Source organism: Dipodomys ordii, unplaced genomic scaffold (genome assembly GCF_000151885.1).
Source record: "Dipodomys ordii isolate 6190 unplaced genomic scaffold, Dord_2.0 Scaffold38, whole genome shotgun sequence".
Taxonomy (NCBI): Eukaryota; Metazoa; Chordata; class Mammalia; order Rodentia; family Heteromyidae; genus Dipodomys; species Dipodomys ordii.
The window spans coordinates 4,924,537-4,939,666 of record NW_012267254.1 but is presented as its reverse complement, the minus strand read 5'-3'; the positions used below and the strand labels follow the sequence as shown (position 1 = coordinate 4,939,666).

Below are 15,130 nucleotides of genomic sequence, written 5' to 3'. Positions count from 1 at the left end.
TTGAGAGATCTGGAAGCTGGTCTCAGCTCATCTCTTCTCCCCTGGGTGACTTTGAACTAGTCCTTTGCTTTACTTTTCTAATTTCAAACTGGGAATTATGTTCTCCTATTCTTTCTCAAATGATTGCATGTGGACTCGGTCAGACACTGATCATATAAAAATGTTTGGATGTAATTAGGCTACAGAAGAAAAGACACGTTTTGGAAATAAGTGCATCCAAAAATGCTGTTAAAATAGCTGGAAAGGAACTTCTAGTTTTTCCTTGCACAGCTATGAGGCAACCCACACCTTTCCCAGGCTAAAACGTTCCACAGTGTTCCCTCATGACTTCATTGAGACATTTATCAAGAACTCTAGTAAATCCTTCTCAAAAAGAAAATTGGGTAGATAGAGTTTTGAAGTTCTGAGCCTTAGCGTCCCCTTTCATGTGCATACTTGGTCCCGGTGTGTACACCATGTGACTTTCTGATAGTGCTTCTAAAAAAAAGGCATGGGATGTGGGGAAGGTTGCTAATCTGCTAATTCAGGCCTGGGGTCTAGAGGAAAAGGACTTCATTATTCCTTTCCTGAAAATGCAGAGACCATACATAATCTATAGTTGTAATGCATTCTCATTTCATAGATCCTCAGTGTGGGAAGCAGACATACTCACACTCATGCTGCTATTCAGTACGCATGTCCAGCCTCACTCCTGATATCTTTACTTGAAATGATCTGCTCTCTCTATTGTGCTTCAACTGCTGCTTGCCTGACAAGGAACCGAAAAATCAGTGTTTTAAAGAAATAACCTGACTGGGGGGTATAGTATAGACGTATTTGCAAGAGTGCTTAAACATCCAAATGGATGTTCTGTGTAGAATATGCTCATTTTGAGGAACCTCTCCCAGTCAGGAGGTAAGTGCTAAGGTTTTGGCCAATTTTCCACTTATATAAAGGAAGTAGAGTGGAGTTATAAGTGAAGTAGAGTGGAGTTGTTATCAACTCTCTGAGATGGCTGTCCCAATGTTGTTTGTCCCTAAGATGCAGAAAAAGGCAGCGGTAGGACATTCAGGAATGGACTTTTTTTCCTCTATGTTAGATTTTCTCTGACTTGAATAGGCATTAAGAGATTCCATAGGGAGCCTGTTATAGTCCAGATCCTCATAGGTATAAGAACAGGGAACATGCACAGTTACAACGCATCCCAAATGATTCTCATGCATGTTGTCCAATAGGCCATACCATAAGAAATACCAACCAATTATAATGTTTAAGGGCCTTTCATTCTTAAAGTTTCGTTAATTACCAATTGCATGCCAAGCACTCTTGAATTTCAGGTCAAGGAAAAGAAGGTTTGAAGCTCTCTTGCTCAAGAAGTTCCCAGATTATTTCATGACAGCAGCTAAAGTAGACCACAATCTAAGTTAGGAGCAGGATGTTTGGCTCTAAATTGGAATTGCAATATGCGACCCTTGAGAAGCACCTAGCTATCACATTGTGGATATGAAGTATCAGAGTTAGGACAATGATGCCCAGTGCTCTCTGTATTAACACACAGCTTGGGATAAAGGGTTGCAGGTCCTGGCTTGCTTGATGGGGATGCTAAGGGTCTCTGTTTCTTTGGAAATCAGATATCCTCATTAGTTAATATGCTCTTACACAGGAAATAGGATCTTCCTTCTACTCACAGACAAACTGCCTCAGTTTCTGCTCATGCAACAAAGCCAGGCCCAAGTGCCCTATGCTACTAGTACAAGCCCAACCAATGGTCCAAGTAGTTTCCCTATCTAGCTTAGTCCTTTCTTCTGCAGAAACAAAGTTATAGATTGTTTTCCATGAGACAATTTTATAACTCCAGAAATGAATGATTATTAAAGATAAATTAGAAAATACTAAAATATGAAATAATAAAGCAGTTAAAATTGCCCATAATTGCATTGCCTAAATAGAATCATGATTAAGATTCTGGTGTGCCTCCTTTCCCCCCCTCTATGCATAGGCGTATTATTTATTTGTACTGTCTGCATTATAATGTGCATAATTTTGTATCTTGACTTTTTTCATTTAACAGTATCCTAAGTGTACTTTCAGATTATCATATAAACTTCCAAATTATATATTTTAAAATAATTGCTTAATAATTCTTCATTCAACGAATCAACCAACATTATTGCATAGCTCAACAATGTGGTACCTAGGCAATATTTGAAATTTTTCATTTTTTTGAATAAATTAATGGTTTGATGGATGAGTGTATTACTCTATTGTATGTCAATTTTGAAGGTAAAGATTTTCAAAGGGAACTTTTGTTAAGTAACTGGCAGAGTAGACAGTTTAAAACAAAGGGAAGAGGGAAAACTGTTAACAATTACTAGTCTTTTTAAGAATTCTTTTTTTTTCTTTTTAAGAATTCTTATTTCTCTTTCCTTTTCTCTCTTTTTACAAAAGAATAGATTGTTTGGTTTGCTGAAAGCTTGTTCACAACTATTAACATCCGTATTTCACAGGTGAGGAAATCAGGCTTTAGAGAAGCTAACTCTCCTAGGATTACATAGCCAGTACATAGTGCAATTGGACATTCAGTCTCACTTTGTGAGCATTCCTTTACCTAAACATACATCACAGCTCTTGGGAAAAAGGCAACAAATACAGACAAGTTCTGTGGGGTTTGACCTCAGTTAGAGCTAGTCTGGAAACAGAGAAACTTCAGTGACCCAAGAACCTTTGGATTGGAGCCAGAAAGAAGGTAGCCTTTATACTACAAGGAAGCCAAACAAGTGTTTATTCAGTTGGTGTGTGTGTGTGTGGGGTCATCTATGAAGGCTATTATACAAGCAGATGCTGGGTAAGCTCGTGAGAAGATACAAGGCTGAGAAGAGATAAGCTCAAAATGCAGCACTTGGAGTTGGATATTTCTCAAAGTCAGAATTGTTTGACTTTGGATGACTGAATATTTGTACAGCAGAAATTGGTAAAAAGAGAAGAAGAAGAAGAAGAAGAAGAAGAAGAAGAAGAAGAAGAAGAAGAAGAAGAAGAAGAAGAAGAAGAAGAAGAAGAAGAAGAAAAGAAGAAGAAGAAGAAGAAGAAGAAGAAGAAGAAGAAGAAGAAGAAGAAGAAGAAGAAGAAGAGAGGAGGAGGAAGAAGAAGAACAAGAGGAGGAGGAGCAGGAGGAGGAGGAGGAGGAGAAGGAGGAGGAGCAGGAGGAGGAGGAGGAGGAAGAAGAGGAGGAGGAGGGTCTGGGAAATGTTTGTTATAATTGATTGCTTTACAAAAAACAATAAGGAAATTTGAAATGATTTAGCAATCTGTACAAAGGCAAAGAGGTACCACCTTTTCCAGAAGGGAAGGAAAGTGGAAGCCCTTTAAATTCCAACTATATTTCTACTTTGCTAAGAATTGCATGACTAAGTACAGGCAATTTTTCCATTTTATACACCCCTTTGCCACATTAATGCTAATATCAGTGGTTAGCCAAGCAAATGTAATAACCACTCTTCCCAAAAGACCCATGATTGCAGCTTCCAGTGCTTAGGCCTGCAATCGAGCAGTTGGAAGGGGATTTTCCATATTCCTTTCTACCTCTTTACTGGCATTTTGATAGAGCCCCATTTTCCCAGTAGAGAAAATCAAGGGACAGAATCGCCATCCGTACAGCTACCAGTGGAGAATTGGGGAGAAATTAATTTGGACCCCTGGGCTTCAAAAGAAAAAGGAAATTGCCTTTAGAAGTCATTCCTGCCCAATGTCTATCTCTGATGGGTTCCTTCTTGCTTAGGATTTAGGGGCAGATCTAGTTTATCAACACCCGAGCCCCCCAGAAAAGTCTGTTGTAGCATATGTACCCTACCCCCGTATATGTGGTTAAACTTTAAAATTACAAAGCTGTAAAAGAAGCGTAAGGAAATCCTACACAGTACCACCACCCAGTGAAATATCAAATATCATATTCTTTCTAAAAATAAATATTGGGGCTCCTCGTGTGCCAGTGCTAGGAGAAAGAGCATGCTAGATAAGCCTTGGTGTCTCTAGGTCAGTAACAACCCTACATTTTTTAAGTACCTTGAAACCGTGTTCTTCCATCTCTGTTGGATCAAACCTCTCAAAACAAAGATTTCCAGGCAGGAGAGCATCTCCCTCTGCCCTGAGGGTTACCCAGGGCAGTGGCAGAAAAATTCCTCTTAGATCCTGGGCTCCTTGCTGGGCAAAACTCATTTCTGCTATTTAACATTCTTGGTCCTCCATAACAGAACAATGTGTTAAAATCGGACTCGAAGTTACCCATGCCTGAGTTGAAGTCTCTCCTAAGAAAGAGGTGGGAGTAGGAGTGGGATGGTTTCCAAGGACTGACACAATGCTTTCGTTCAGATTCAGGGTGTCCGGGCAAAGCGCAGCTTTCCGCTTAGACTGGTTTCTGGAGGGCAAAGGCGACCTCCACTAAAACAGGATTTTCTTCTTCTTTTTTTTCCCTAGAATTGTGATAGAGTGTCACTCTCAGATATGAGGATCTCGGGACAGGTGCACCACCTCACCCCCAAATTGTAGATTCTGGGAATACCCTTCTTTCCCCCTCCCTGCTCAATGAAGGCTACCTAGGTAGGCGGGGTGGGGGGGACCTTTGTTTGCCTTCAGCTTTGGGGCTCACCAGGGTTGAGATGTCATCACCCCTTCGGTGTGGGCTCCCTGGGGTAGGGCCAGAATCAGATCTTCTCAGGACAGGAGCTATGTCTTGGCCTCTCTCCGCGTGGGGGAAGGGGCTGTGGGACTAGAGGCCCTCCCCTCCAGCGGGAGGGGGGGCTCCCTTGAGGCCCTGCCCCCTTTGTGACATGCTTAAGGTGTCCGGTGACCAAGTCACTCAGAGCTGGGTGCAGGGTGCGGCTCAGGGCGTGGTCACCGGGGGCTACTTAGAGCAGCCCTTGCGGGGAGGGGGGGGGGACAGCGCGAAGGTTAGCTGCGAAGCGTCCAGGCACTCGGCGGGCACTCGGCGCGGGCTATGGCGTGGATGCTGGACTGCCTGTTCGCGTCGGCCTTCGAGCCCCGCCCCCGCCGTGGTGAGTGGGGCCCACCGAGTCGGAGGGCTGGGGGGCTCAGCCACGGGCTGCGGGCGGGTGAAGCCCAGGCCGGGCGCCCTAAGGCTTGGCTCCCCCGCTCCCTTCCCTCCTAGCCCCACTGGCTTTTAGCTAATTGTTCCTGGCCCAAGGGACTGCCCCGTCGAGGACCCGCATAAATCAACCAGCTTTGCCGGGAACCCAGAGCAATTGCGCTAATGGCTCGGCGGGACTTGGGGCAAGGGCGGGGGGCGGAGTCGCGAGCTCAGCCGGAACCTTGGGACCAAGAGAGCTATCCCGCAACCGAAGGGCTCTAAAGGCCTAAAGAGGATCGTCCCTGCCAGCACAGCCAGGACTCACGAACCCTGAATTAGGAGGTGTGGGTTACTTTGCCTTGAGGTTTGCCCCTTTATCCCTGTCTCAACCACATAATAGCTACATGGGCCCCCTCAGGGTCGTCGAAATTCAATTCCTCTGTTTAAGACATGATGACATTGAAGCCCATACTTGGGATAGGCCTGCTGAAGGTCACTCAAGGAGTTGGCAGTAAATCTGGGACAGTTTGGCCTACGGTAAGTGTTCACCACTCAAAAATACTTAATAGTGCAAATCTGAGGTCCTTAGCCTGGATCTTTCCTTGGGTTCTTGAAGTCAGTGATTGGGTCCTTTATTCCTGTGCAATTGAGGACTAAGTGTACAAAGTTCACATATTGATGTAAATATGTGGGTCTCATTACATTATTTTCCTGGAATATCGTTTTGAAAGATTTTGGAAAGTGGTTATTTTCTCCCCTTTTATGGTTTCAGGACACAATTAGTTTCGCTTCCAGATTCTCTATGACTCCCCCCCCCCACTGTCCTTCATTCCCCCTTCATAGGCCCCGCCCCCTCCAAGCTGCCACTTGCCCCCAGGGCCACCTGTTTTTCCCATAGTCTCCACCTCCAAAATCTATATTGGTGAGAGTACGTCATTGGTTACCAGCCATATGCCAAACCTGGGATTGTGGCCTCTTTCCTCTGCCCCCTCACAGGCAGGTGAGGGAAGGCAGCAAGATAAGGAACCTCAACAACTTAACTCAGCAGAGACCTCATTTTAGTTCTTGCCAGTCCCAGCACCCTGCTGAGAACCATCCCAGAGGCTGACTTAGTGCTAACAGCCTGCAGCCTGCATAGCCAGTTCAAGTATACTCTATGGCAGGCCATAAGCCCTCTGAAAAGAAAAGACATCTGCATACATATCAGTGTTTTTCCTTTCCATGTTTTAATGTTTATGTAATCTTGGTGAATCAACAAAAAATAGAAAGAAGAAAAAGAAAGAAATCCAGGCAGGTATGTGCCTATAATTCCAAAACTTGGGAGGCTAACACAGAAGGATCAAGGATTTGAGGCCAGCCTGAGCAACATAGTGAGATTCTCTATTTAAAAAAAATAGAAGGGGAGATTTATTATTCCTTTTATGGTGTTGTGGCTTGCCCTGCCTTGTCTACAGGGGTCTTATAACTCCAACAAGATAAAAATATGAAGGTCTTTCAATGAACAATCTTATGGGAAGGAGTCAGTACCACATTAGAAAGCCAACTCCCATCTACAAAGAGCACTGTCTATTAGGATTAATTAGAAAGGTTTAACTTAAATCTATACCCTGAGAGTTTCCAACTTCTGGCCTGGTGTTGACCTTCATGATCTCACTTTCTAGGAAACAGTGCTAGTCATCTCCCATCCTCTACCTCCACACACCTTTCTTTTTTTTGTGTGTGGGGGGTCTGGTCATGGGGCTTGAACCCTGGGCCTGGGCGCTGTCCCTCACCTCTTCAGCTCAAGGCTAGCACTCTATCACTTGAGCCACAGCGCCACTTCCAGCTTTTTTCTTTTTGCTTATGTGGTGCTGAGGAATCGAACTCAGGGCCTCAGGTATGCAAGGCAAGCGCTCTACCACTGAGACACCTTCCCAGCCCATCTCCACACACCGTTCTTCCTATGCAATCCACACCTCCTCAGTTACTTCATCCCTTTCACGTGTGACATGCTGAGAAGCCTCAACACACAGAGCTGCACTTCTTTGAATGTGTTCCAAGTTTATAAATAACAAATGACCTGGCCAAAAGAGGATTTCCAACTGGGCCCCCATAAATATAGCCTGTGATGACTGATTTTTGGAAATCCACACAATACCTAAAGTATATATATATACACACACAGACAGCCATAAATACTCTATACATATATATCCTATACTCATGCATGTGTATACACAAAGCCATAAACAAAGATCCACCTTACATGTGTCCTCTACTTTTTACACATAACACAAATTCAATGCACATACCACATGGATCACATAAGCCTTTATATTGGAATTACTTTCAAGTAAATTCACTTTAACAAATAAACGTAAGCTCTTTTCTGTCTTTATTCGGTGTTTAAACCCAATTGTAAGACCTTAGATGTGCTACTGCATTTCCAGTCTGGAAAGAGCTGTTCCACTACCTGCCCCTAAAGCACACCCCTGCCAACACTAGCTCTATTACTCATACAACAACTCTAGCTAGTGTATAGCAACAACTACCCAAGTTCTATGTCATTAGGTTCAGTCCTTTATATGTATAGTGTCATTGAAGTCACACAGCATTGCTTTGAAATAAATAGTAAAACTTTAGGTACAATTACTAACTAGGCAAGAGCCACTGCTTCATTGTACCCCCTCTCCCCCCCCCCCGCCGAGAAATGCCATGTGTTGGGCTATAACTGCTTTTGACCACATTGTAAACATTTGTCAGAAGTCCTCAAGAGTCAGAGGTGGGGAGAAATAACTGGCCATTGATCTTGTAGCCCTTGCTTAGGAGATGGTTTGTATGTCAGAACAATCTTTTGAGGGTGACAGCATGATTGACCCACTTGAAATTCTCTCCCCAGTTCACTCTTGGCATCAAATTTGCCCTCTCAACAATTGGGTTTCTGTAAGGCAGCCAAAACTCAAAAGCTGAAGGGACCCCGAGGCCCACTTTACATACAAATTTGATCTTTTCTTGGATATGGGACCCAATCGATTTCCAGTGGCCAGGCCTAATTGAGCTGCAACAATATCATTTTCCAGAGCTAGTATAAGACTGCCAATAAGACATGGGGTTAGTCAAGCACCCACATTTTCAGAATTCCATTCTTAATTATTTGTTTGCACCCTCAAGATATTTCTCAGTGGTAAATGTGTGTGTGTGTGTGTGTGTGTGTGTGTGTGTTTGTGTTGATTTTCTCTAGGATTTAGATCGCAAGGTTAGACCATGGTTTATCCACCATTAGGATGAGATGCAGAATTTGTGTGATGCAAACTAGCAGAAATAATCCTTTTGCAAATGTACATCAGGCTCCAGCAGTAGAACTGACATTCATCAAGCTTAAATATCAAATGACAGAAAGCGCATTGAGCATTGATAAAGCAGGACACTAGGTCCCTGCGGGCGATTATGGCAATGGTGAAAGTAACATTATTCTTTTGTCTTCACACTTATTAAGGCAACATAAATGCCTAGCAGTAGTGCAATAGCTAAACAAATCCTATGACATATGCACACATTAGGTAGTATACACTATGATAATGTCTGAAGAATACATGGTAGCATATATTAATTACAGTTATGTCAAACATGCTTTCTTGAAAGACTGGGAAGAAATTCAGCAACTGGGAAAGCTGGATATTCGATTAAAGCTGTGATAAGTAGTCTTTTTCTCTATTTTTTCAAACTTGTATAAAGCTTGTTCTTACATTGTTCTTTTTTTAATATGGTGCTGGGTATCTAAGATCTTGCATATCTTAGATACTCTATCACCAAGGTACACTTCAGCCTCTTGTAATTATTAAAATTTACAAAAGGATTTAAAAAGGGTAATCAAAGACCCATAATTTGCAATTAATATATAAATGGATCTAGAACACTACAATACATAAGATTTTTTTCTTCATATTTTAGTTGAAATATAATGACTAGATCAAGCCCGTGAAACATGATCTTCATAGTGATCACAAATTATTCCCTTATGCTTGGTGGGGAAAGGCACAGCTAGTTTGAATCCTGGATCTCCTCTTATAGTGTTGTTATGAGTAAATTATTTAAACTCTCTTAAATTGATTTAATAATGTCTACATAGGTTAGAAATGATAATAGTTACTGTTGGTGTAGATGCCATTACATTAGATGCCTTTTATGTCTCACATATCAAAGACATATTTTGTTCATTCTCTAAATATTTACTGTTTCCAAATACCAGTCATTTTACATAAACTACCTCATTTTGTCTTCATAACAACTCCCTAAGGTATGATTAGTTCTATTTTAAATATAACAGCTAAGAAAAAAGTTTCATAGCTTGCTCACTTTCACAGTGGCTGAGCAATGATTACAAACCTTTTTGGTCTGAATTCAAAATTTGAGTGAGATTAAGAGATCACATTTGCAAAATTCCTAGAACTATGCTGACCTGCAGGTATACATGAGGTGATTAATATCTTGCTCAGGGTATCCAAATTCTAGTCCTTGACCTATTTGCTTATCCACAGATTCCTTTTTGTGGAAAAAAGTGCACGTTTCCACTGGAAGATGCAATGCAAACACCACCTGTGTCCTCAGAGCTGGGGCTGTGAGTCACTAGGAAACGATTTCTGTTTCCTTCTGGCAGTATCATTTGTTCTCACATGTATCTGAAGCAGTAGGTAGATGGCATGTTTGATGAGCCTTGGCAGCGCCTGTCATGTCTCAAATATACCTCTTGAGAAACCACATGGCTTCCTTGGGATCGGGATTGGCACTTAGTCTCTGTTTATTAAGGAAACCTATTCAATGCTAGGGCTTATCCCGAACCCCTGCTCCAACTATTCTGATATGGATTACTCTTGTTACCCCTCCCATTTTCCTTCTCAAAATGAAAACAAAGGAAGGGCGCTGCAAAAGTTGTTTCTTCCCCTCCCCCCTTCCTCCTCCCTCCTCCCCCTGCCAAATTCCTACATCCTCAGCAGAACACATGTATCTTGCATAGAAGATTCTAGGACCAATGGGGGGAGTATGCAGGATGAATAAGAAGCTTGAAGGAGGGAGGATGAATTGCATACCTTTTCCAGAGACTGAGAAAATTGTAAGACTTGGATCTCAGAGTTTTTTCTTCCATGTATCCTAGTACTTTTTTACTTTGTAGGTTTTTTTTTTATCACTCCTTGAAATTACATCTACTTCAGTTACCCCAGTACTTAAACCTGCACTCCCTGCTCAAATGCAGCATAGGTTGCAATGACTTGTTCTAGTCTCTAGAGGGAGCCAATAGCATCGAGGAGGAAGGGACATAGATTGGGGTCACTTCCCACTCCACCAAATTTGACAAAAGGTAGATTTTATTTTCTTTATCTGGAAAGATAAAGACCTTATTGGAGATGTATTTGAGGTGCTGCATAGTATATTTCAGAAAACCATTGTGTCTCTCCACACCATCCCATCTACTTGTCACCCTTGGTATTTGCTCTCCTTAATTTCTAGAAGTAATGGGGGAATCCCACAAAAGTCACAGGGTAATCTTGAGAAGAATTAGTCACCCTCATTTTCTTGAAGTCAATGGCACAGATTTAGGATGTAGGATTGGGGCTGGCTCTGAAGCTGGGCTTGTGAATGTCTGGATACTGAGTGGGAAGTTGAAGACTTTCCTATGTGAACTATTACATTTGAAACCCAGGTCTCATTAACACTGCCAGGAGAAACTGCAGAGTGAAAATTGGACTTATACTCCAATCCTTCCAAGGCTGTATTAGGCTGATCAAAACATCATCCTGGAAGAAGAGGGACTATTTCAAGAGTGTCAGACAAGCCAGTAATGAAGAGAATTGTAAGCTTAGTGGGCTCCACTCTGAATATCTTGCTTGAGACACTCTGGGAGACATGAAAAAATGGAAGGAAAAAAAACTAACCTTTTCTTGAACTTTTCTATGCTTGTTAGGTATTTGGCTGCTGCGTTCTATGGTTTATCTCCCTCAGCCCTCTGAGCAGTTCTAAGGTAGGCACTAAATATCTCCATCTTACAGTTGACAAAACTGAGGCTTAGGGAGTTGAGCCTTCCCAAGATCACACAGCAAGTAAGTGATTGAGCTGGGATACAATCAGCCCGCATAGGAAAGACAAAAGAGCTGATCTTTAAAGGACTTTTACTTTCATGTGTAAATGATGACCTTTCTCCTCAATAAAACCCTCATTTTAGTGCTCCTAGTCTTACACCCTTGTATTTAAGATGCAAGCAAGCAAATTTCTGCTTTTATAGGACAGTACTGGATTTTCCATCTTCACAGAGAGGGGGGGTAGGGAGAGGGAGAGGGAGAGGGAGGAGAGAAAGGAAGAGGGAGAGAGAGGGAGGAAAAGAAGGAGAGGGAGAGGGAGTGGGAAAGGGGGAGGAGGAGGGGAGGAAGGGGGAGAGGGAGGAGAAGAGGACAATCCATCCATGGGACTGACAATATTGATGATGGTTCTGGTAGCCCTTCTGGTCCCACCATTTATATGGGTCTGGGGCAGTTTCAGGACAGTAATTGCTTTCCTTTATGTTGGCCTAGGTTAACACCTTAGCAGTGACCATCTAGAACTTTTGGGTTTTTCAAAGTTTATTCCCACACACATCACAAGCAGGAGCAGTGAGGTAGAATAAAAGCAGAATATCTTTGTGAAGGCTAATGGAACTTACCAGGTTTTAGACAAACTGTCCAGTGGTGTGTGTGTGTGTGTGTGTGTGTGTGTGTGTGTGTGTGTGTGTGTGTGTGCAATGAGAAGCAGGGAGTAAAGCTTGGAAGGAGAGGCTTCACCTGAAAGCCTAGAAGTGTAAGTGAAGCTGGTGTATTGAAATGAGAATGAAGAGGCATCACAGTGGCTGAAGAAAACAAGAGATCAGATACTAGGAGATACTAAAGTTTGCATGCATTCCTTGTATAGATCCCCTAGTACAATGAAACCAAAGGTTTTAGGTGGTCTGGGCCCTGCACATCTTAGACTACCCATTTTTTTTCTTCCCCAGAGGAGATTTTCTTGCTACCTAATAGTTTAGGCAATGCTTTTCTTGCCCACCCAGGATGAGGTGCTGACCCAGGCCCAGCTGGGTGGCAGCTTTATGGATGTTCCAACTGCTTTTCATCCACACACTGGGCTCATTTGTGCCAGTTGAAAGGGCACAATAATAACAGTGGCAATTTAAATCGTGCTTCTCACTTTGCTCTCTGCAAAGTGGCAAAGTGACTCACCACCATTGAATTGTCCCTCTCTCCACCCCCTGACCTCAGCAGCAGTCTAGGATGGTTCCCTGGGGGCCAGGCAGGGAGCCAGTACTACCAGAAGTCCTTTAGCTGTGACTAGGCTGGTTTTGCACCCCCCAAGAAATGGGCTCCCCCTAACACCATGAATTGTTTTAATTTGAATTTCTCAGATGAATTTGTGCTAGAAAGGCAGCAGCATGAGCTTCATTATATTGTGCCCCTCCATCATGAATCATACCAAACAGAGCTCACTCAGTAATCATTTTTAAGGAGTGGGTCTCTTGTTTTTTTTTTTCTCTGTGCAGTTTTCTCTGTGTGGTTTAACACAGAGACGACCACCCTGCTTAGAATTCATTGCATACCAAATTCTGGGGAAGAAGCTGTAAAAACAGGTCTGGGTCTGGGAAGCTGTGAAATCATTTTCTTACTCCAACCTGATCGCTAATCTCCTTTCCTGCTCAGAACCAATTCCACAAGATCCTCTGGCCAGAAAATAAATGTTCACTCTCAATCCTTTCTTTCAGCACTAGCCTAAGGAGAGCTCCCAGGATTGGAGCTGGGGAGGTGTTCATATGCCTAAAGTAATTAAAGATGTTGAGATGTCCACAAAACAGGTCATTAGGTGGTGAAGGCTGTCAGTTAAATTTTGAAAGGTATTTTTGGAGGGGACGAAACGATCTTTGTTTGATAGAGATGTCAATGTCTAGCAGGAATCAGGATACTCTTGTTGAGGCTGCTTGGTTTAGAAGAATGGCTTAGGGAGCATAGCAGAACTGAGTTCCAATGCCAGCTCTACCTCATATGCTCTGTGTGACCATGGGGAAATGATTTGACTACTCTGAGCCTGATGTGTGAAGTGTGAAATAATACTATCTACCTCACAGTGATGACTCAAGAAGGAAACCCACGTAGGAGAACTTAGCACAGTGCCTGGTACATAGTAAGTGCTTCATAATTGCTAAACAAACGATTATAATAGTTACTAGTATTATTCTCACTATATACCAGACATTTTCTAGAGCAACTCAGACTTTAAAAGGAGAGTCAAACCATTGGAGTTGTGTATGATCATGCTTTAAGATGAAGAGTGAAATTGAGGCTCCAAAAAGGGAGCCCTCAATGGAGAGGGGGAGGGGCACAGTAAAGAAAGTTTTGTGATTTGACTTTAGTCATTAAAAAGTGAAGTTAAAGAGTTTGTCTCTAGGACAAGGAGAAAAGAGCTTCCAGGCAATCGAATGTGCCCACACCAAGTCAAAGAGGTGTGAAGAAACCAGGCCTTTGCAAAAACAGCCGTGCTCAGCAGGGCAAGAAGTTTTCTGGAGGGATGGTGATGTTTCAGGGTCAGTGACAATCTTTCCAGCTTACTCCCACCAGCCCCTGCACCGCGCACTAGGCGCCCTACCTGGCCAAATCTCCTGCGGCGCCCTCCTCCTCTTCGTTCCTCTAAGCAGCCAGGTAAGTTCACACCCAGCCCCAGCCGACCTGGCTGGCAGAGCCTTGGGCTGGCGGACCTTCAGCAAGGAGATCTGGCCCGCGAGCGCCCCTCCCGGGGTCGCCGGCGCCTACCTCCTTCCTCGTCCCAATCCAGGTGCAGTGTCCCACCCACCCCGCCTCTCAACCATGCAAATGATCACCTGGGTTCTTTTTAGATGACCCTGTACTTTCATACCACTCACATTCCTGCGATCTCCCTGCAAGACACTCACAATATTCAGCCCTCTATCTGAGCACATAGGTTGTCCACATGCGTCCATACCACACACCTGGACTTGTTAAAAGATACATCAAACCTTCTCTTAAGCCTTTGAAAACACACACACACACACACACACACACACACACACACACCTTAAGAGGATTCATAGAAATGCCTTGTTCATGAGCACACCCATTACACTGCACAACAAACACCACCTGTAAACCCACATTGACACACCTAATCTAAAGGTAAGCTCACACCAAATATACATATGCACACAAGCGTTATAGCAACTACATACATACATTGCATGCTTATATATATATATATATACACACTCACCACAGCAGGATCACAACCCTCGAGAAAAGCACACATTGCACACACATCCATATCCAGACCGCACCCTCACAATCACACTATAATCGGACAGAATTTTACACCCTTCAAGCATGCACACAGACGCTGCAAAAACACATGCTTCATGTCAAAGCGCAAAGCAAATACACACCACACCAAACACTTGGGTTAAAACATGCACCGCACCCCCAACACAGACCCGGCTACACACTGGACATACACAGACGTGCCGCACCCGCGCGCGCGCACACACGCGTACATGCATACATACATACACACACAGCCCGCCCCCGCCTTCTCTCAGGGCGGAAGAGAAGGGGGCGAGGAGTGGAGGCGGGGAAGAAAGGAGGGAGGATGGGCGGGGGCAAGAAGGGGCGGGCACGGATGCTCTTTTCCCTTTGACCTGGGTGTTGCCCTTCGGATCCCCATTCCCAAGCAAAGGGAGGGAGTTGGGTCCCGGTAGGATCCCGTCGGAACCCAGAAAAACGGGAAGGTCTGTGAAATAAGTCGGCAGGCGCGAGGACTCCGCGGAGACCCTGACTCAGATTACAGTGGACCCTGCCCAGAGGCTCCTCCTATCCTCCGCTTTACTGCCTTTGACCTCTGCCCCTCACCCCAAGGGTGCTTCTTCCTTTTCTACCCTAGGGAGCTGGTGACTGTGTAGGGGTGCAAAGCTTTATTGGTTTCACGAAGTATGGAGTTGAGATCCGCATATGAGCGACTTGCAAAACCTGTTCTGGTCTGGCAGGAAGACTTCTCTTATGGAGAGCTCACTATTTT

At 43.7% G+C, this 15,130-nt stretch overlaps 1 protein-coding gene across 1 annotated transcript in view; it reads left to right on the top strand.

The window, feature by feature from the left end:
* The first annotated feature begins 4,969 nt into the window (after window positions 1–4,969).
* Window positions 4,970–15,130, top strand: part of Arhgap36 (Rho GTPase activating protein 36) — a 30,619-nt gene continuing 20,458 nt past the window's right edge. Inside the window, exon 1 of the mRNA XM_013018119.1 lies at window positions 4,970–5,027. Within this exon, the coding sequence (XP_012873573.1) occupies window positions 4,970–5,027 (58 nt within the window). The remainder of the gene's footprint in view (window positions 5,028–15,130) is intronic.